Source organism: Sinocyclocheilus rhinocerous, unplaced genomic scaffold, assembly GCF_001515625.1.
Source record: "Sinocyclocheilus rhinocerous isolate Xijiao unplaced genomic scaffold, SAMN03320098_v1.1 scaffold993, whole genome shotgun sequence".
Classification (NCBI taxonomy): Eukaryota; Metazoa; Chordata; class Actinopteri; order Cypriniformes; family Cyprinidae; genus Sinocyclocheilus; species Sinocyclocheilus rhinocerous.
The window spans coordinates 1113704-1134580 of NW_015639771.1; the positions used below are offsets into that span (position 1 = coordinate 1113704).

Sequence of the window (20877 nt, forward strand, 5' to 3'; positions counted from 1 at the left end):
TGTTTTTTTTTTTTTTTTTTGACCAATGGCAGTTAAGTAGGGTGTTTGAGAAACCTACTGACAGCAGGCAGATACTTTTTTAACAGTACAACATACTTGCACAGGAAAATTTAAATCATGTTTCATTTAAATGCATTTTATAGTAAGCCTAATTTACCTGAAAACTATGTTGAAAAAGAATTTCACCTCTTATTTTTGCAATTACAGTTTGTGACGCAAGTGGAACAGAAATTATGCAATACATATTTAACTTTTAAGCATTTGACTAACCACAAATGTTATTGTAAGGCATACTGAAGCATTCCCAGCTCTATTTTGCACATGAACCATGGTTAACAGTTCTAGAAGCCTAATATATTGTATTTCACATTTTGGCCTTTAATGAAAGGCACAGGAGATTAATAAATGAGCATAGATGTATTTTCTCTTGTTTGCACTCAGCCTTTCCTTTCTCTCCAGAGCCACGTACTGTACTACATACACACTTGGTGATTAATCCATGAGTTGCATCAGTGTGATGGCGAACATGCTCGCCACCGCTGGCCTATCACGGCACAGGCCACATCCCAGCGTGTGCGGCATGTTTGAGCACCTGAGTGGAGCAGACACGGCCAACCAGGTGTAAAATCAGCAAGGCCCGAACCCGAATGCATGGTGACAGCTCTTCATGCTTGGTAGCCTTCATCTATCCCGCTTTTGACCCACACCTAATCCGCATCCAGTCCTCCTGATTCCTCCCCCCGCTCTTCAGACCAGAGCCTCCTCCATTTATCTCCATCCTGCAGGTCACACATGCACAGCGGGCACTAATGAGTCTGTCCTGCTGTCCCTGTCACCTGCACTGATTGATTGATTTATTAACTTTACAGAAGAGGTTCACGGTGCTGCAATATCGCAGTCTCTCATTTGGGTTTTGTACGTGGTGGAGGCTAAAACTCAAAGACAATAGAGCAGGAAAACACTTTACTTTTTTCTTTCTGCAAGTCGCAATGAAGTAGCGACAGATCTGTTCTTTCATATTGCGATATATATCCAAGTGTAAAAAGTGAAAAGGGAAAATTTAGGGTAGAGCCTTGGTTCTGTGCATCGTTTGTTGATTGCACAAAAAAATTGAGGCGAATGAATGCAAGCTTTCAGCAGACTAAAATATTGGAAAAGTCTGAAATACATGAGAGAGAAGTCTGTCATTTTTTTCACTGGAAGATCCAGTTATGACGTTTTGATACCCTATGAAGCCTACTGTATCATATTTGATAGACACATTTCTAAGCCCTATAAATTATCAAAATGATCCAAACTTTTCTGAAAAACACGTTGTACACAGTCATCTGATTGATAGATAATAATACTGTTTTTTTTTTTAAGCAAGTAATGTCTTTTCACCTTCACTTTCAGGTCGTTTCATACGTCTTTTTGCTGTGAAATCTTTACTAATTTTTAAGAAGAAAATGTAAGAATACCTTTTATATTGGTAGTATTTCAGAATGACACTTACTTACTGGACTGAAGCAACTTAAGTTTACTTAATTATTAATACATAATATATATTTTTTAAATCTACATAAAATGTGAGTATCAAATATGAAACATCAAGCTTTTGATGAAAATGTATTTGTACATCTCTCTGTCATCATTGTATTTTATTGCATTATATATTTGTCCCCCAACAATTAAAACTACAAAGCTTTGATCACTTAACATTTAAATATCAAATATTATCTTACCAAGACATATTATTGGGAGATATTGAGTGACAGTTGATATTTATATATATTATGCTTTTGCTATAAAGATTTTCATCTTACTTTTTGGCCATTTAATTATCAGCAAACAACAACAACAAAAAACCTAAGCATAGTAGGGATGATTTTATTGTGTTACTTTCAATAAAAGTGTGGTTATTTTATTGGCTTGTGTTTTTAAAATTCTGTATCATTAAAATTATTGAGTTAAAGCGATAGTTCACCCAAAAATGAAAATTACTCACCCTCATGTCGTTCTAAATCCGTAAGACCTCCGTTCATCTTCGGAACACAAATTAAGATATTTTTGATGAATTCTGAGAGCTCTCTGACCTCTCTCTCTGAGCTCTCATTGTTGAATAAAGTCGTTATTTTTGTTTTCTTTGCGTACATAAAGTATTCTCGTAGCTTCGTAAAATTACGGTTGAACCCCTGATGTCACATGGATTATTTTACCGATCTCCTTGCTACGTTTATGGTTGTTGATCGTGTTAATTACATTGCTGTCTATGGAGGGTCAGAGAGCTCTCAGAATTAATCAAAAATATCTTAATTTGTGTTCCGAAGATGAACGGAGGTCTTATGGGTTTAGAATGACATGAGGGTGAGTAATTAATGACAGTTGGGTGAACTAACCCTTTGGGTGAACTAAGCCTTTAAATTAAAAAGTCTTAGAAAATTACTTTATATTATTTAATAAAATCGTAAATAATTATTACAAAGCAGTTTCGGTTTTCGGCCAAGTGCGTCCAGAATTTCCTTGGTGTCTCTGAAGAGGCAGCGGTCCACCCACAGGAACGAAGCATCTCTTAGTGTTTCAAGGTGTTGGGTTTTTTCACAGGGCACATAAGGCTCTCTGTGCGAGCGTGTGTATATGTGTTTGGTTGAAAAATGTGTTCCCTGAAGAAAGTGCTGTGTTTGGGTAGACTGCATCCACCATCATAAGCTGCCAAGCCTTTGGCTATGTAATGTTTCATCCTTTTCTACTAAGTGTGTCTTCAAAGGGAGTCGGGTTTAGCAGCATGTGAGGAGGGAGAAAAGAGTGGGAAAGAAAATAATGCGGTGATGGAAATGAAAAAGCACACACACATCGTGGCGACAAAGCCATTGTTGCTTAGGAGGAGAGACAGAACAACAAAGAGAGTGCTATCAGTAGCTCCCACGTTCTGCCTTCTCTGGCCTGCTCTCTGCCTCGTTCTGATACAGCTAATGCGATAAGAGGCACGTGCTAAAGCGTGTGGCTAGCGGAGAGAGGGGAAGACAGAGCGAAACAAAGAAAGAAAGAGTGGGAGATGGAAAGGGCACTGTTAGAAGAGCATTTCCCTCTTTAAGCTCAACCTGCTTGATGGGGCCTCCAGAGTCCAGCGTTCTTTGTACTTCTGGTATTAAACTGCACTGCGGGTACCTGCAACACTGATGATAGCCAGAGCATTTTAATGCTTTCTGGAGATCTTTTGGTGCTTTGTTTTCTTTCGCCGCTTTTTTGTATGTTGGCTTTGATTGAGGATACTCGAAAATTTGTTTACTGCACCCTTCTCGGAGCGTGTTATCACATGCTGTATCCTGGAATCTATGTGGTCTCTCATGCCTTCAGAGAACTCTGTTTGTTTGTGCGGTTCTCTCTGAAGTCAGACTGCAAAGGCCTGACTTGATTATTGAGCGTGTACTGTACACTCATGGGGCAAACGGTGCATAAATCATACATGTTAGCCAAGTTGTGTGTGTCCGCAGTGTTGATGCTGTGCAGGACAGTTTCTTATGTGTGAGATGAAGGTCAGAAAACCTTAAGGATGTTCGGTTTTCCTGTTGGGTGGAGAAGTACAGTAGGTGCATAACTATACCAGCTATGATTGATAGATAGTTGGATGGATGGATGGATGGATGGATGGATGGATAGATAGATAGATAGATAGATAGATAGATAGATAGTATTTTTATTGTCATATTTAGCTTATATGATAAAAATTTAATTATAACAATATTTTATCATAGTCATCGTAATATTTAATATTTAAATTGTTATTAATATAAAAGAAAAAATATTTTATTAATATTTTATCATAGATTTTTGAAAGGAAATTTGTATTTAACCTGTTTTATCATATATCATAATATGGTACAAAATGTGTATTATATATATAATATAACATTTATATTGTCATATTAATATTTTAGCATGTATAATATGATATAATAAATAATAATGATAATAAAAAAATGCTATAAATCTTTTATAATAATTTATTGTATTAATGAGATAAAATGTTATTATATTGATAAATTTGGTCATAAAATTAACTTTTATGAACCAAGGTGGAAGTTCTTGAACCCTTCATTTGCACTACTGAATGCACTACCTATGTTGAATTTCTTTGGTTTACAATTCAGTAAATTCAAATTCAAATTCAAAACAATTCAAATTCTTGTTGCCTGCAACCAATTCAGCTTAAATTCCAATTTATGAAACTTTAAAGGAAGCAAATTCTTCAGTCCTGGCCTGACCTGACCTTCTTGCCTCTCTAAAGGGCCTTTTCGTAGTTATTAACTTTAAATTGTGCAGTTTCATACTTTTCTGAATGTCACAGTTTGAAACCATAGGAACACTAGAGTTCAGTCAGTACGCCATGACATGGAAAAATGTCTGAGCGGACTTGAAAGAGAGATTTTAATCTAAAACATCATTGTGATTTTAAAGCTCATTGTCGTTCCTTCCACTGAAAGCCTGTATCCATGGATGTGTGTTACTAGGGGTTTATCTCCAACATCAAGACATTTATCTCCAACCAGAGCCCCTGTTAGCGGCTCCATTTGTTTAATTGGACAACATCTCTAGCCATTCAAAGCCAACTAGACAAAGAGATCACATATCTTTGCCTGGATGAGGTCAGCTGTGTGGTATCTGAACTCCCCTCAAACCACAAAGCCCTGATGAAAGTTTGAAAGTTTTGGCCAAATTGAGGGAGTGGAAAAGGGACAAAAGGAAATGAGAGAGAGAGAGAGTTATGTGTTATTAGAGTCATAAATAGTGAAGCACTCACATAATACCCGCACTGAGACCGAAGGGACTTGACCGAAGACTGCCACTGATCGTTAAGTTTGAGAACTTCTCCCGTGATAACTATATCATGTTCCTACCAGCAGTATACAGGGACGAGGCTGTTGTCATGACAACAAGGGGGTAACACTTATTCAGTGGTCCAGACAGGGAGAATAACAAGAATTTATTGGACATTAAGGAGGAAGGCTTTGGAGCATATAACCATTAGGCACCGACAATATGTGTCACGGTGTACAAAACAACACATTAGAGGATGAGACAGCCCGACATATACCCCCTATGTAGTATTCAGTTATTTATGCGTTTACAAATCCAATATAGTTCACATAAACAACCAGCATGAAAATTTAATGTGGACTCTATATATATATATATATACAGTATATACATATACATATACATATACATATACATATATATATATAGTCTTTTTTTCTTATGCCAAAGAGAAATAAATCTTAAAATATTTTAACCTATTATCATGGCTGGCTTAATTCCACTTACTAAAGTGTGGAGCAAATTGGATAATTTGTCATAATATAACCTTAGGAAATCTCGGAGAGTGGGACTCTAAAGACAAAAGTAGAAGTAGTGGCCAATTATCCCAGTGAACAGTCAGTGTCAGACAGCTGGGGAGCACGGGAAATGGTAACGGTGAGGGATACATGGTTTACTGCTGTGGCTTGGCTGCATATTTCATTCGTATTGTTTTCTCTGGACTTTGAAGGCCACATTATATTAACATGAAAATTTTGCATTTTCTGAGGAGATTACCACCCCACCAGAAAAGACAATTCTTCCCTAATTTAGTTTCTCGCTGCAATTTAGTTACAACAGAGACACAAAAGCATCTAACCAAAAGACAATGTTAATCTCAATCAGAGCGAGCATCTTTCTTGTTGTTCTCTCTCATGGATAAAGCAAAGATTAATGGGCAAAAATGAAGACAAACAGTCATTTGCTTATCCTCATGTTGTTCCAAACCTGAGTTATAAAGTCATAATGAACACAGTCTGAAGATTTCAAGCTTCAAAAACCTGCAAAAGCACTATAAATGAATCATAAAAGTGGCGTATATGACTTTGTTTCAAGTTTTCTGAAGCCGATGTGAAAGCTTTGGGAATTAAACAGATTAAATGTTGTTGTTATTCACTAAAAATCTTGACATCCACTGTAGCTCAAAAAGTAGTGATGTTGATTCATGAACGAATCATTCTTGTACGTCAGAATTTTTTGGTCCACAGGTCCACAAAGCCTATCTGGATGATTCATTTACAAATGAAAATGATAAACTGATCAAATGTATATGCTAAATAAAGTTTCCTTTTATCATGTTATATATCCCAAGGGTCTTCAACCGGGGGTCTGCAGGGGTACTGATCACAAATAATGTTTTGTTAAAAAAAATGAAACATGGGGAAAAAACATCACAAAGTCAATTTTAAATATAAGCACCCTGAAACGAAAGCAAGAGCACACTCAGTTGATACTGTAATGATATAGGCTAATATTATTGGCGAAACAGATTTAGCAAACGCTCCATTGCGTTTTTGAGTTTGATCTCTGGAGAATGTGAACTGTTCCTATTTACAGCGTGTTTTTGCAGCGGTGAGAAATGTAGCCAATCACAGACATGTTAGTTGATCTCGTGAACGCAATGGCAAATCAGAGGTGTTTAAGTTTGAATCCACTCACCGCTTAAAACGCCGGAGTTTCTTTTCAGTGCAGAGTTATGCTCACTCTCGCGAATCGTCTCTCATTAACAAACAATGACACGATGTGAGTAAGAGATTCATTATGCCGTGTAGACAACTTTATTGATTTTAATGGAATGTTGTGAGATTGCGAACTGAGATGAGTGACAGCTTTTTAGTGACTGTAAAGTGAGTGGTCTTTTACACTTTCCAGGCTATATAGCTATAATCCGTTGAATAAAAATATTTTTTTTCATGCTGCTAAGAGAACCAATGGCCAATTACATGCTGCAAAGTTTTGGAAGTGAAATCTACATAGAAATACGTGATTCACTCTGAAGGTGCAGTTGACATAGCGATTTTAGCATGGGACAAAAATATGGCATGTAAAAATATATATGCAATTTAAATGCAGACTAATAGATTACTAGAAAAATATTTGTATCAATGTATTTTTAAATTCCATTCCAATTGTTTGTAAAAGCAGTGCCTTGTAAATAATGTTAAATGTCTCACTGTACATTGCTATTCTTGTCATGGTGGAGCCGTTGCTTACTCATTACATCTGCACTTTATTAGAAAACCCTCACTAATTTCAGATACTCAGTGAATTGATTCTTAATTGTCTATCTCACGGGAAAAAATCAATTGTTAATTTTAGTAAACTTGAAGCTAAAGTTCAGGTAAATGTAAATATCCATCTGACTAGTAAAATTAAAATGTATGACTGCAAATCCATTAAAAAATTTACAACAACTGCGAACAACTAATGAATTGTGATTTTTTTTTTATCTCAACATGTTTTATGTTATGATGCATAAATCTCAATTTTAACAATGAAAAAAGTAATATACAGGCAGTGATGCATGTGCAACAACAATAATGTGCATAGTTCTGATCTACTGTCTTAACATAATATACATATAACAATTTATTCTTAATCATAGTATGGTTACTTTCTATTAATATCAAAGGCTATATAGTTAATATGCAGCTCTGCTTGACACATTTTGTATCAGGGGGTCCCTGCTTCATGTCTCTAAGGGGCAAAGGGGTCCTTGCCTTGAAAATCATTGAAGACCCCTGATATATCATAATATGATATAATGTTAATATGATGATATTAATATGATACAATGATAAAAATCATTTTAATATTAATACTGTTGTATTATTGGTTTATATTAATAATATGATAGAAAATAAATTAATAATTTGTATTAATATTGAAATGATATGCTTGAAAGAAAATGTGTATTTAGTTGATATATTTTATTTTGCCATTAATATGATAATATTGGAATAAATATTAAAATAAATTAATATTAAAATTAAAATAAATAAACAAAATATTATGTTTTCCTAATATTTTATCATAGATCAGTGTTTGAAGTTATATTTGAAAGGACAATTTTATTTAGTTTATATATTTTATCATATTCATACTGTCATGAAAATGTTGAGATAAAATGATAAATATGATCATAATAAAATGAAAAGAAATATATAATATTAAACTGCACCTGTCTTGTGTGGAGTGCCCCAGGGATCCATTTTGGGACCTTTACTGTTTTCCCTTTATATGCTTCCCTTGGCCCACATTTTTCAAAAATACAGTATTTCATATCATTGTTAAGCGGATGATTCTCAGTTGTATCTACCAGTAAGGCTTGATTCTGCTGTTTCATTTGATGTATTATTGAAATGTTTATATGATATTAAGAAATGAATGTCTAATAATTTCCTGCAGTTAAATGAGGACAAAACCGAGGTTTTAATATTAGGTTGCCCTGCACACTCGTCTCCTACTTTGGAAGTTCAGTTAGGTCCACTTTCAACTAATGTACGCAAACAAATCAAAAACCTTGGAGTGATTTTTGACTCCTCTCTATTTTTTGATAAACAAATTAGTGCTGTTATTAGAGCAAGTTTTTTCCATTTGAGATCTATTGCAAAGTTGAAGCATTTTCTTTCAAGGAAGGATATGGAAGTTGTGATTCATGCACTTGTTACATCTCGATTGGATTATTGTAACTCTCTTTATTCTGGTCTTCCTCAATCTTCAGTGTCACGATTGCAAGCTGTTCAAAATGCTGCGGCAAGACTTTTGACTGGGTCAAAAAAGAGGGATCACATTTCTCCTGTCTTATCATCCCTTCATTGGCTTCCCATTAAATTCAGGGTTGATTTTAAAATTCTTCTGTTTGTTTATAAGTCATTGTCTGGTTGTGCACCAAGTTCTTGTGCCATATTGTCCTGCTAGGGCACTTAGATCTTCGAGTCACTTGCTTCTAACTGTACCACGGTGTCGGTACAAATCAAAGGGTGATCGGGCTTTTTCTGTGGTTGGCCCCAAGCTTTGGAATGGTCTCCCCTATCATGTGAGATCTGCTCCTTCTTTGGACATTTTTAAGTCTAGACTTAAATCTTATTTTTACTCTTTAGCCTTTGTATGCGTGTAGTTGTTGTTTTTATTAGTAGATTTGTTTGATCATTGTACAGCACTTTGGATCAATTTACATTGTGTTTAAATGTGCTTTATAAATAAATGTTGTTGTTGTTGTTGTTGTAAATTGATTTGGTATGATAAAATTATATATTATATGATATTGATGATCTGATCAAATGATACTTTTTGTCATGATTAACTTTTATGGACCACAGTAAAAGAACACTTCATTTCAGCTCACTGACTTGATTTAGTCACATAAAGCTATTGTACGACTTGAGAATTGTTGGAATATAGCTGTACGGACTACTTTTAAGACACTTTTCTAGTGATTACATAAGGGTGAGTAAATACTGACAAAATGTACATATTTGAATGAACTATTCCTTTAATAACAGAATGCCAAACCAATAAATCAACTCTGTGCCATCTTGGATCAAATGCTACGGAGGTTATCAGTGCGAGAGAACTGTGCTTAAAGCCAAGTCATCAGTCATTCTCTGTAATTATGATGCTTCTCATTTGTCGTCTCTTTTGTGAAGCAAACACTTGGAGATTATTCACAGTAGACGAGCACATTCTGCTTAAAGGATGTGCTCCATCCCACTGGAAAGCCAGCCATGAAATACAGGCCGACAAGAATTTGGCAGAAACGTTCACAGTCATCAATGCCGTGAGTGACGTCATCATTCAGGAGAAGCGTTTGGTTTCGACGAGCTTTAGTCCCACTCATATTCTCGGCATATGCGGCGAGACCTAGGTAGCTTTGAAATGTGTAACACGATTCCCCTGCCCACAGGACATTTGCACAATGGATGCTGTCTCCGCATGTGTTTGTCGAGTGGAAGTAATTCATAAAGCTTGCCACTCAGCCACATTATGAATACATTTCCTAATCTTCCAGCTCTAGTGATTAGGGAATCAATATGCTGTGTGTTGTAATGATTATCCTTCTGTGCTTGTCGAGTTTGCATGTCTTCCTGTGTTCTGTTCTATTTAAGAGCAATATGCTCTCAAATGAGGTAAGAGCTCTGCGGTTGGCACAATTCCTGCGCAACGTTTATTTAGTTTAAAATCTGTTAATCTCCCAAAGCAACTGTCTGAATTTTCACAGATGAAGAGGAATGATGGGGAAGCGAACAGTGCAAACAGTTGTAAATTTGGACTGGGATATCAGAGAAGCTGCTGTGGATGCCAAATATTCATAGTGCTGTGATATATTTTTGGGCCTTTTGTTGAGAGAGAACAGGAAATGAGATGGAGAATGGGTTTTGGAGGTGTAACAAGCCAAATTAGTTTTGTGGACAAGTGTGCCAGTATGCTGAGGCGCCAACAGCTCAATCTGATATTTCACTTCTGAATCGTCATATTTTTTTCTTAATTCTTAAGTGTATTTTTAATCTTAAAAATTACCATATTTTTAATATCCATAGTAATTCATAGGTTGAATTCAGTGTTGTTTTTGTTAACTGAAACGAAACTAAAACATTAACTAAACTAAACGTTAACTAAAATATAGCTGAAATAAAATAAAATCTAGCGTAGCGTTAGTTCTGGCAGGTCACGTTAGTCAAGCTCGCATAAGCGGACTCTCAGCTGATCCCCATCAACCTATGGGAATACGACACCTATCTAAGCATTCATATATAAGGTCCCTCAGTATTATCAGCAGTTTTCGTATTCGTATATAGTATTATCGCTGCTCTCCCTGCTCTCATCCATGCTAGGCTGCATGGATGCGCAGGGAGTTCTTGCCCAGAACAGAACCATACCGCCAATCCAAACTGTATGCTAATTGTCAATCATCTTTGACGATAGTGGTCCTGACAGAAATATAAATATTGATGAAAATTTTTAACTCAAATGAAAATTTAAAAAATGTTGCTTTTGAAACTAACAAACAATAAAATAAGTTGAAGTACTAAAATTACTCAAACTTAAACTGCAATAAATATAAATTAATAAATGTAAAATAACTAATAAAAAAAGACAAAAGCAATTACACAAATTTAAATGAAAACTGAATATATGTTTTGCAATCGGCTGTGTTTTGATGTGGGGCTTTCTCTATGTTCGGGCCAATAAAAATTCCTGTTTAGTAATGCTAGTAGTGCCAAAATTACACACATCAGCAATCACATAAAAACTGCCTGAAATTTGAGGATAGGAAAATTATGAACATCCTTTATACCGATAAAGGTAATGAGATTTTGTGTATAAGCATTTTGTTAACCCTCCTACACTCTTACATTAGGAGGAAACCTAGACAGTTATTGAGAAAGACAGTTCTTTTTCTAATTGTTTTCTCGTTTATGTTTCCTTCCATGATAGTCATAATTTGCATTTTTATTTGTTCTTTTTGTGTTGATGAGACTTTTATCTTTTTAGTCTGGCATTTTTGGTTGGCAGTCCAGAGCACTGGTCCTCACAGTAATGATTACCTCTATTGAATTTCGCTCTCCGGGGAAAGACAAGACTGCCAAGCAGTACGGCCTGAGCAACCCCTCTCCATGATTGAACGAAAAAGACTTCTCTCGAGTAGGTAAACATGCTCGGAATAAGTTTTGGTGCAGTGGTTGGGAAAATGATGGGGGGTTTGAGTAGGGGGGCTGAAAAGAGATCTATCAACATGCCATCTCGTTTCCAGTTTAGTGTATTCCCTCTCTGCATTTTGATCTTTGATTGTACTCTGCAGTTAAGTTTGCCCATCTGTCTCCCTCTTCAATCTCTGAAGCGTTTACAGAATCAGTCACGAACAAGCCACAAGGCCAGTCGTATCATACTTGCACTTGAAAAAGAAAGAATATGAATGTTATTCATGCAGTGCTCCACTGGCAGAAATGGGTTTATTCAACTCGCATATCTTCTGTGGGTTTCACACTGTGAGCATAACTCCTCATTTGCTAGATAAATTAAAAACCCAATCTAAAGCGAAAACTCACAAGTCACTGAATCGGCTGAGTGTGTGACGTATGTCTGGTCTCGCTGCCTTTGTCATTATAATCAAATCAGAAATCTGCTAAATGTGAGTCTAGAACTTCACATTCAAGTTTCGAGCAGACAGGACTTCTACCTGCTCGATTTTCTAATCGACTCCTTATCTAAGAAGCTCAGAACCAATTGCTGAGCTGATAGACTTTAAACCTCCCGACACTCGCCGCGAGAGCGGCTCTATACTGTTGACTCTTGGGATCATTCTAGCACAGTGCCTGACTGCTTAAAATACTCTATTTCAGATATTACATCTCTGTGTGTACAGGCAAGCAATTTTTGCACGTGCATGGTGTCGGGCTGAAAAGAAGGACCTGGGATGTACGTGATCAAATTGAGCTTTTGAACATTCTCATCTTACAGTCAAATTTGGAGGAACGAAGCTCAGCAGCGCTATTTCCATTTCACACTTCCGGAATATCAATAGGGCAGATGCGGATGAATCACGTATTGAGCGCAGGCATTACATTATGACCGTATGCATGATCGTGCGACAGGTCTTTGAACTTCCACCTTGCATGCTGACACATGGAAGAAGCACCATTTTTTGTCTGTCTTGTCACTGTCTAATAACAGTCTTCTTGTTGCAGTTTTAATGCAGCGGATGAAGGCTGTGCTCTTCACTACGTGACACACTGCATGAACTCTTCATCATGTGTGCGCCTTATCGCTGTAACCAGCACGTCTCAAAGGGATGTGCCCTTGTCGGTGATTGTCCTTTGTGGTGATAAGAGTATCAAAGCTGAGATTAGATTAGAGTGTTTTTTTTTTCTGGGGTTACACACTTTAAAACCAAATTTATTAAGAACTGGTGTATCTAATGGTGTCGTCAATTTAACTTAATGTGGTCTTCTCAAAAAAAGGATGCAAGTAGAGTTAAAGTAATTTTAGAATGAATGAATGAATGAATGAATAAATAAATACATAAGTAAATAAAGAAGGAAAGGAAGAATTTTTGAACCAATCGGTTAAATTAATGAGTTGATGACTCATTCATAAAGATAGTTACTTCGCTTGTTTTGTTCCTGAATGAATCAGCGAATCGGTTGAATGAATGATTCAGTAATTCACTCAGACAGCCATTTGTTTCATTTCTAAATGATTCATCTTGTTTGAATGAATTGGCTGAATGAATGAATCCCACGACTGATATGCGCTTTACATGCACAGATGTATAGTGTATTTTTCACGTAGTAATTAAATTTGCTGAATATTAAATTATAAATTATATTTTATTTTACACTTGTATTTTATTATATTAAAAGTGAATATTATATACTTTTGTGTAATATTTGTACAAATAATTAATACTAAAATAATAAATACAAAAAAAATTACATGACCCTGAATTGCATTATTCAAGCATGAGCTGTTATGGGTATTCCTCTCAGTCTTAATTTTGGAATCGAGCATTAATCCTAATTATATGGATTTTGAAGTTGGGTAGAGCATTGTATTTATTTGAGTTAGGATTTCAAAATGTGACATATGAAGTGTATTTAATATTTAATGTTTACTTCTTTGGGTAGGGACCTACAGTGTTGTTTGATATGCAGTTACTAAGTTGCAAAACATTGTTTTTTATTCTGTATTCCCAGACATGTGTTGTGTTTTTGGTACCTTAAAAGGTTTCAATAACATATTCACATCAGCTATACAGACATAAATACACATATCACATTGCACTGTACGAAAATGTGGGGAAAGGTCCGGATGTTTTCCATTCGGCTCTGCGAAATAATTGACTGTTTATTGATAATTCAGTCTATGTATTCTAGGTCACTGGAAGGATATCCATTAAAGGTAGAACACCCTCCATTTGAAGAGATACTACCCTTTTACTTAATGGAAAATTTTAACCGAGGAAACCATTAGTGCTGAAACCCTAAAATAAAATCCAGAGGCTTTGAGAAATACCTTGTATACGTCTCAATAAGTCCTTTGTTCTTCTTTTTTCTGTTGGTGGGGTTCTGTCCTGATTTGAATGCTTATCAGGTTAAGATTCACATTAGCAGGGTTGTTTGAAGCTGGCAGCTAATTTATTAAAGAACATTCTGCAGGCAGGCACTGCTTTTGAATAAACCGTTGACACTACTTCCTCTTTATGAAAACGTTCCGCTGCATTTCTCTTTTACATCTTAATCTGACATACATCACGGAAAATATCGGCGAGCTTATCAAAATGCAGAAAGGACGGCACACTTAGGTTTCTTAATTGTTTTAAAAGCCTCACAGTCATTACATGTCTGACATAGCGCAAGTCTAGAACACCTCCAAAATCATAAAAAAAAAATGTAACAACCTTTAAGTGCTTTCAGAGTAAAAACGCAATACCAACAGAATTCGTGCCTCTGCTTATGATATTAAATGCATTACCTCTGAATAATTTTCATTCAAACTCAGACACATATAAGTGCAAATGAGGTTCAGTTCCATCTTGTCCGTGAGCAAAAGATTGCACCTATGGCGCTATCGCATCTCCAGCTCTGACTTTTCCGTTGTGTATTGGTGCGATCTGTCAGAAGTTAATGACGGATGCGTCGGCTGTAATGGCAAAATCATAACTTCTTTATGCATTTGGCCATATCTTGCATATACATTACATGCTGCTGCCCCGACGACTTGCCAAGCTGTAGTGGGAAAGAATCGCTGAAGTCAACGACTCAAATTGAGAATGAGAGCCGTAAAGGGACTGCAAGTGGCAGCACATCTGAGATGGAGGGGGCGATATATTGTGTGAGTGCATGATCCGCTCCAGGGCCAGATGTTCTACTTGACAGGCCCCTTGAGTGGAGGGCAGTTCTGCCAGCTGTCCCCTTTCCGAACGCACATGCAGCCATTTGTTGGTAGAGTGTTGAAAGCAGGGGAAAAAAACAACAGAATGGCTTTGCAACACAATCCCCCTGCTGCAACTGTTGTCCAAAACAAATAGTCCCATGAAAGTGCAGTTTACCCAACAATGCTTTTGTTTACCGTAACACCGTTCTCCGAGTTTCAGTATGCGGCCAGTCAAATCGGAAAGAATTATTGCCCTACCTCTATTCCAGGTGAAGCCTTTTGCGTTTACCTTTTCCCTCATATAATGCATGATATTAGCAGAATTCATTCATCAAAGGCTGCTGCTGTTATTCCCTGGAAAGAGTTATATTTAACTTGAATAGGTCACAGCATTTTCCAGCAGGCTCTGCTGAGAATATGAGCCTGAAGAATTATGACTTTTCTGACCCAGGTGTGGGCATTATTCATGCTTAAGATCCGATCGCTAGTGCTACCAGAACGCGGGTAAGAGCTGCCGCTGACAACTTAAAAATGTCAGGACTTTTCTCAAAGTCTTTGGCCTAGTTGTGGAAACTTGAAGAGGACATTTTAGTGGCACGTCATTGGTTCTTGTACTATTACCGTTTGTGGATGTGACCATGTGTGGTTTTATTCTGTCCTGCTGTTATTTATAAATGCGTTTGGAATGACATTTCAGTGGATTTTATGTCATTAAATACACAGTTAAAACGATTTTTTGTAAGAAGTTGTAAATAAGAATTATTTAGAAGAAAATACTATTTCATTCTTTCTACTTCCAAATGTCATGATATTAGGCTCAAACTTTCTTTTTTTTTCTTTTGAAGAATTATGACTTTTCTGACCCAGGTGTGGGCATTATTCATGCTTAAGATCCGATCGCTAGTGCTACGAGAACTCTGGTAAGAGCAGCCGCTGACAACTTAAAAATGTCAGAACTTTTCTCAAAGTCTTTGGCCTAGTTGTGGAAACTTGAAGAGGACATTTTAGTGGCACGTCATTGGTTCTTGTACTATTACCGTTTGTGGATGTGACCATGTGTGGTTTTATTCTGGTTTTCGTCCTGCTGTTATTTATAAATGCGTTTGGAATGACATTTCAGTGGATTTTATGTCATTAAATACACAGTTAAAACGATTTTTTGTAAGAAGTTGTAAATAAGAATTATTTAGAAGAAAATACTATTTCATTCTTTCTACTTCCAAATGTCATGATATTAGGCTCAAACTTTCTTTTTTTTTCTTTCTTCTGCACACAGTTTCATGAAAATAATTTGTTTCTTGCAAATACATTTCGAGTCAAGCCCTCAGTAATACATGCTGATCTTTGCATTCTCATCTTTTCCAGCTGGAACAACGTATATCTTTGGAAAAGGTGGAGGCCTCATAACCTTTAACTGGCCGGCCAACGAGCGCCCGAGCACCCGTACGGACAGGCTGACAGTGGGCTTTAGCACCTCACTCAAGGATGGCATCCTGATCCGCATCGACAGTGCCCCCGGCCTGGGAGACTACCTCATGCTCCACATTGTAAGTCAGAGCTTCTTCTAACTTGATTGGCCACATCTTCAAATTTCAATACTAAAGGTCAACAACACAAAAAAAAAACAAAAAAAAAACAAGCCCGAGTACACAGTAGAGATGTGTTTCTGATGCCCTGTTCACACTGGGCTTGACCAGTAATCAGCTGCGAGGCTGATGACTTCAGCAATAAAATCAATGAATGGTTCAAATATTTATGTATCTTATATATTTATTATACTTATAATTATTTAATTATTATTCAACATACATGTATTACATTGACCAAACTTTTACAGTTATAGAAAAATGATATTACAAATAAATGCGGTTCTTGTGAACATTCTAATCATCGAAGAATCCATTAAAAAAATGTCCAACATTTAAAAAATCCCAGACTCCAAACTTTAGAACAGTGGTGTATTTATTTATATATTACAATTAATTAATAGACCAAAGGCATTGGTTTTAAATACATTACAAATAAAACTCATAGCAAAAGAAAAAATAAAGGTGAAGTGATATAAGTGCATTAATTTGGTTTCATACAGACATGGATAATTATGTGGTAGGAGTAGCTCTGCAGGGTTTCAAAAATAGACACATCTCGACGCGACACAACATATGCTTCCAGTGTATGCGTCAGTGCTGCATTGATTATAACGGGAGAGATTTAGGGTGTTGGCAGGGTGTTAGCATTCTGTGCATTTCATACAACGCAACACCTCTGTGAGTGGATACCTTGTGGGCGGTTTCTTTTTCTTTCTGTTGCATGTCCTTGTAAATAATCAATCCGAGAATAATGATGTCTCTCAAACGGCTCTGTTTTGAATTGCACAGCTTCACTTCTACATTAATCTTTGTGTCAGTGCCAATAAGAAGTTTGTCACTCAACAGCTACAATATAAAAAAAAACTGTTCCTCAGATCACCCATGACAACTGTGAATTACTTCAGAATGATGTGTTTTATTTTGCTGAGCTGCACAATGTTCTTTTCAAATTATTAAAAATCAATATGTACGCCACACTGAAGCCCAGCAGCTCTTTTCCAACAGTTTATCCATGGCGAGAGCTTCTATTTGGCTGGATGTGTCCAAAATGTAAATAATTCAGCACTCGTGTAATGGATGCTGGTTTGGTAATTAACCTGCTTTTCTGAAAGACAAAGGGATTCATTTTCAGACAATGTTTGTCACCAAGGGGTCTTTAGTTCATAAATGAACAATGAGGTCATTAGAGTGTTTCCTTTTTTATTTATACTGCTCATACAATATATATTAAAAAATGTGGACATCCAAACACAAACTTATATGTGCTATCTGAATGTTTAAATAAAAAATATATATATTGCACTATTGTCTCAACACATATTAAAAAATGTGTTGTGTAGTATAAATTATGTAGAAGATCATTTTGATTAATACACCATAATATATATATATATATATATATATATATATATATATATATAAAAAAAAATATATTACAATATATATATATTCATGGCCAAAACTATCTATATTTTAAAATATATAACACAGAACACAGTTATTTTAAATTGTAAAGATATTTCACATTATTACATAGGTAATAAGAAGTCTGTGGCAAAGCTTACCCCACTCTACTGCCGTCAAATCTGTGAATAACTGTTCAGCTTAAGGTCAACAACAGGGTGTAACTTTCACCGGTGGCAGTATATATATATATATATATATATATATATATAAACAATAATGCATTACATTGGTTAAAAGTTACAGTAAACACTTCTACACTGTTGCAAAAAAAAAATCCCTTTTAAAAAAAAATGCTGTTCTTGTGAACCTTCTGAAAACTTATTCTTAATTATAGATGCTTTTTATTATTTGCTGCTTTTTCCTACAAATTCAAAAACTTCTGACTATGCAGTATAGAATATTGGGAGTATATAATGAAACTGAGAGTAAACAAACAAAAAAAGTTGTATCTTATCACATAGTCGTATCAAACAAGTGACCTTGTAGTTTAATGGGGGTCTGGATGTCTTTTTTTTTTTTTTTATGTGAATGGGGAATATTTCTCTGGCTATCTCCATCTGTCCACTAGTTTTATTGTGGCCCATGTTGGTGGTCCACAGGGACTCCTGGGGCTCTGTAATGGGCAATATAACTAAGGGCATTTCACTAAACCCTCACCCCCTGCCTTTACCCTTTATGACACACATGGACACACACATACACGCTCGCCCCATTATAGCAGTGTAGCGCTGATGGAAACAATCCTCTGCTGCCAAATGAACTAAATCTAGAGCACAACTCTAGAGTAAAGGGAATTAAGCTGCCGTATTTTATAGGCAGTTTCGAAACTTACGTAATGAGTGATTGGGAGTTGCCTTTGATTAGCATGTACTGGTGTGGAATTAATCTTTGCATTTGGAACATTATACAGGGCACATTACGTCTTTGGTCTCTTTTTAGATTTGAGTGCTAAACGTTTAGTCCTTGGAACGTAAATATGCTTTTTAATTGTTTTAAACCTCTATCATGTCTGCCTTTACCTTTGGGAAGAGTAATAGGTGAGGATGGACCAAAATGTCGCTGTTTTATTTTGGGCTGATTATGGAAATCTCTCTCCACTCATTTCTTCTGCACTGATAATGAGTGAGCTATTTTCAGCTGTAAACGTCTGTCTCTTACACTTCTGAACTGAGCGGCTGGTGACACCATGGAATACCTTGTTAGACAGTTTCCGGCAACAAGGGAAATGTCAGTGCCGTTGCCCTTCAAACATGCCACCACTGAAATGGCAAACTCTGTGATGGTGTCTGCTAACCAATCACTTTAACTCCGAGCCTTAACAAACCAAATAATCTAACGGTGTCAAATTAATATCAAAATTCCAACTAAAATTCTACATCATGATTAACATTATTAAGCCCTTGTTTTCATTCTTGGGCTAAGTACGTAAACTTCAGATTGTGAGTTTTAAACGGATAGTTCACGTGAAAAATTAAAATGAATCATGTACTGTATGACTTACTTTCTATAATTTGCAGTACAAAAGAAGATATTTTGAAGAGTTTTTCAGTCTGTTTTTATATATACAATGAAAGCCAGTGGGGTCCAAAACAACATGGACCACATTGACATGTATTGTATGGACAAAAAAAGAAAACTGAGACATTCTTCAAAATATCTTCTTCACAGAAGAAAAAAGTCATACATGTTTGGAACTACATGAGGGTGAGTACAAGATGACAGGGATTTTTTGAGTGAACTGTCCGTTTTACTCTCGATTGAAACGTCTTGCATCTCCACACATCAAAGCAGGGAACATCTGTCCACTGTAAATTTTGGCGTTTCTCACTTTTAAAGTCATCTGATGTGTCTTCAGTCAGAAGAAGTGAAGATATAGACATGCCATCTGCTTCTCGCCATGTATTCTGTCCATGTGAGACATTCATCCAAATATCATAACAGGCCTTGTCACACCCTCACTTCATAGCCCTCATAATCTCAAAGTCACCATAAAGCATGATTTTCAACTTATTTTATATCTGTAGTGTGACATATTTCTCAGTGAAACAGGTAAAAGTGGGTAGGGCTTGATTTGATCCATCAGAAAGTGACTGGATTGTGAAAAGTGGTTGTTTCAAACCAGAACAAAGCAAGAGGAATTATGATTTGTGGTTTGCAGCTGTGTAAGTTACATATTTTGACATCATAATAATTTTCTGTCTTTATCAAAATTCACAGCTTGAAATGCAATGTATAATTAGTCAAATTTCATTTTTTATTTAATATGTACATGTAAAGTGAACAAACTAACATTATTGAAACATGTATACATTTGTGTATAATAAAGTAAAATAATTTAATTGAACAGCTGCCTTTTCATGGTAGAAAACCAATGAATCTAGTACGAGTCATTTTGACACCCTCTTTGCATTCATATATGGTCATGCATTCTAGAATTATTATTTTCACAATAGTAAACCCATTCATGACATACACACTCTCACACAGATTTTGCCTTTTTACAGGCACTGTTTCCCTACTACCAGTAAACCATTCGTGCCGGCATGTTTGCCATCTGTTGAATGAACATAGAGGTCTCACATGGGAAAACGATGCACTTTTGTAAGTCGCTGTGGATAAGAGCGTCTGCTAAATGCCTTTAATTTAGACGTCTTCTGCTGGAGAGAGAGGAAGAGGCGAGGAGAGACTCTCGTGAAGATGTCCCTGCTGTTCCGGCTGATTGTAACACTCATCACACGTTCATTGGAAATTGCCATTCTGTTTCTCTGTGTTCCTTAAGAGTTAAACACTTATAGAAAGTTTCAAATGACTAAAGTTAAATGCATTTCGAATTCGCTTTCTTCCCTAATATGAACAGCAGCGCCTGCACAGCATTACGTATTTTTTTGTAAGACCGTTGGATACTCATTAACAGCAAATAGCTTCCCTCCACCAGCTGCACAGCTGGAAGTAAGTGTGTAATTAGGGTAAAAAACTAAGCGTTTCTACAAATTGCTTTTGCCCCCATGTTGTATTACTGCTACACGAGTGGACGGGATGTTTCAATTTACTTTAAAGGTCTTTTTCACCCCCTACAAAGCAAAACGCTCGCTATTGCCGTTTTAAAGAA

The 20877-nt window shown here is 36.2% G+C and overlaps 1 protein-coding gene across 1 annotated transcript in view; it reads left to right on the plus strand.

Annotated features, from left to right (window-relative positions):
- Positions 1 to 20877, plus strand: part of LOC107751785 (neurexin-3a) — a 307078-nt gene that overhangs the window by 215414 nt on the left and 70787 nt on the right. The window contains exon 19 of the mRNA XM_016567557.1: positions 16078 to 16259. Coding sequence (XP_016423043.1) covers positions 16078 to 16259 — 182 coding nt within the window. The remainder of the gene's footprint in view (positions 1 to 16077; positions 16260 to 20877) is intronic.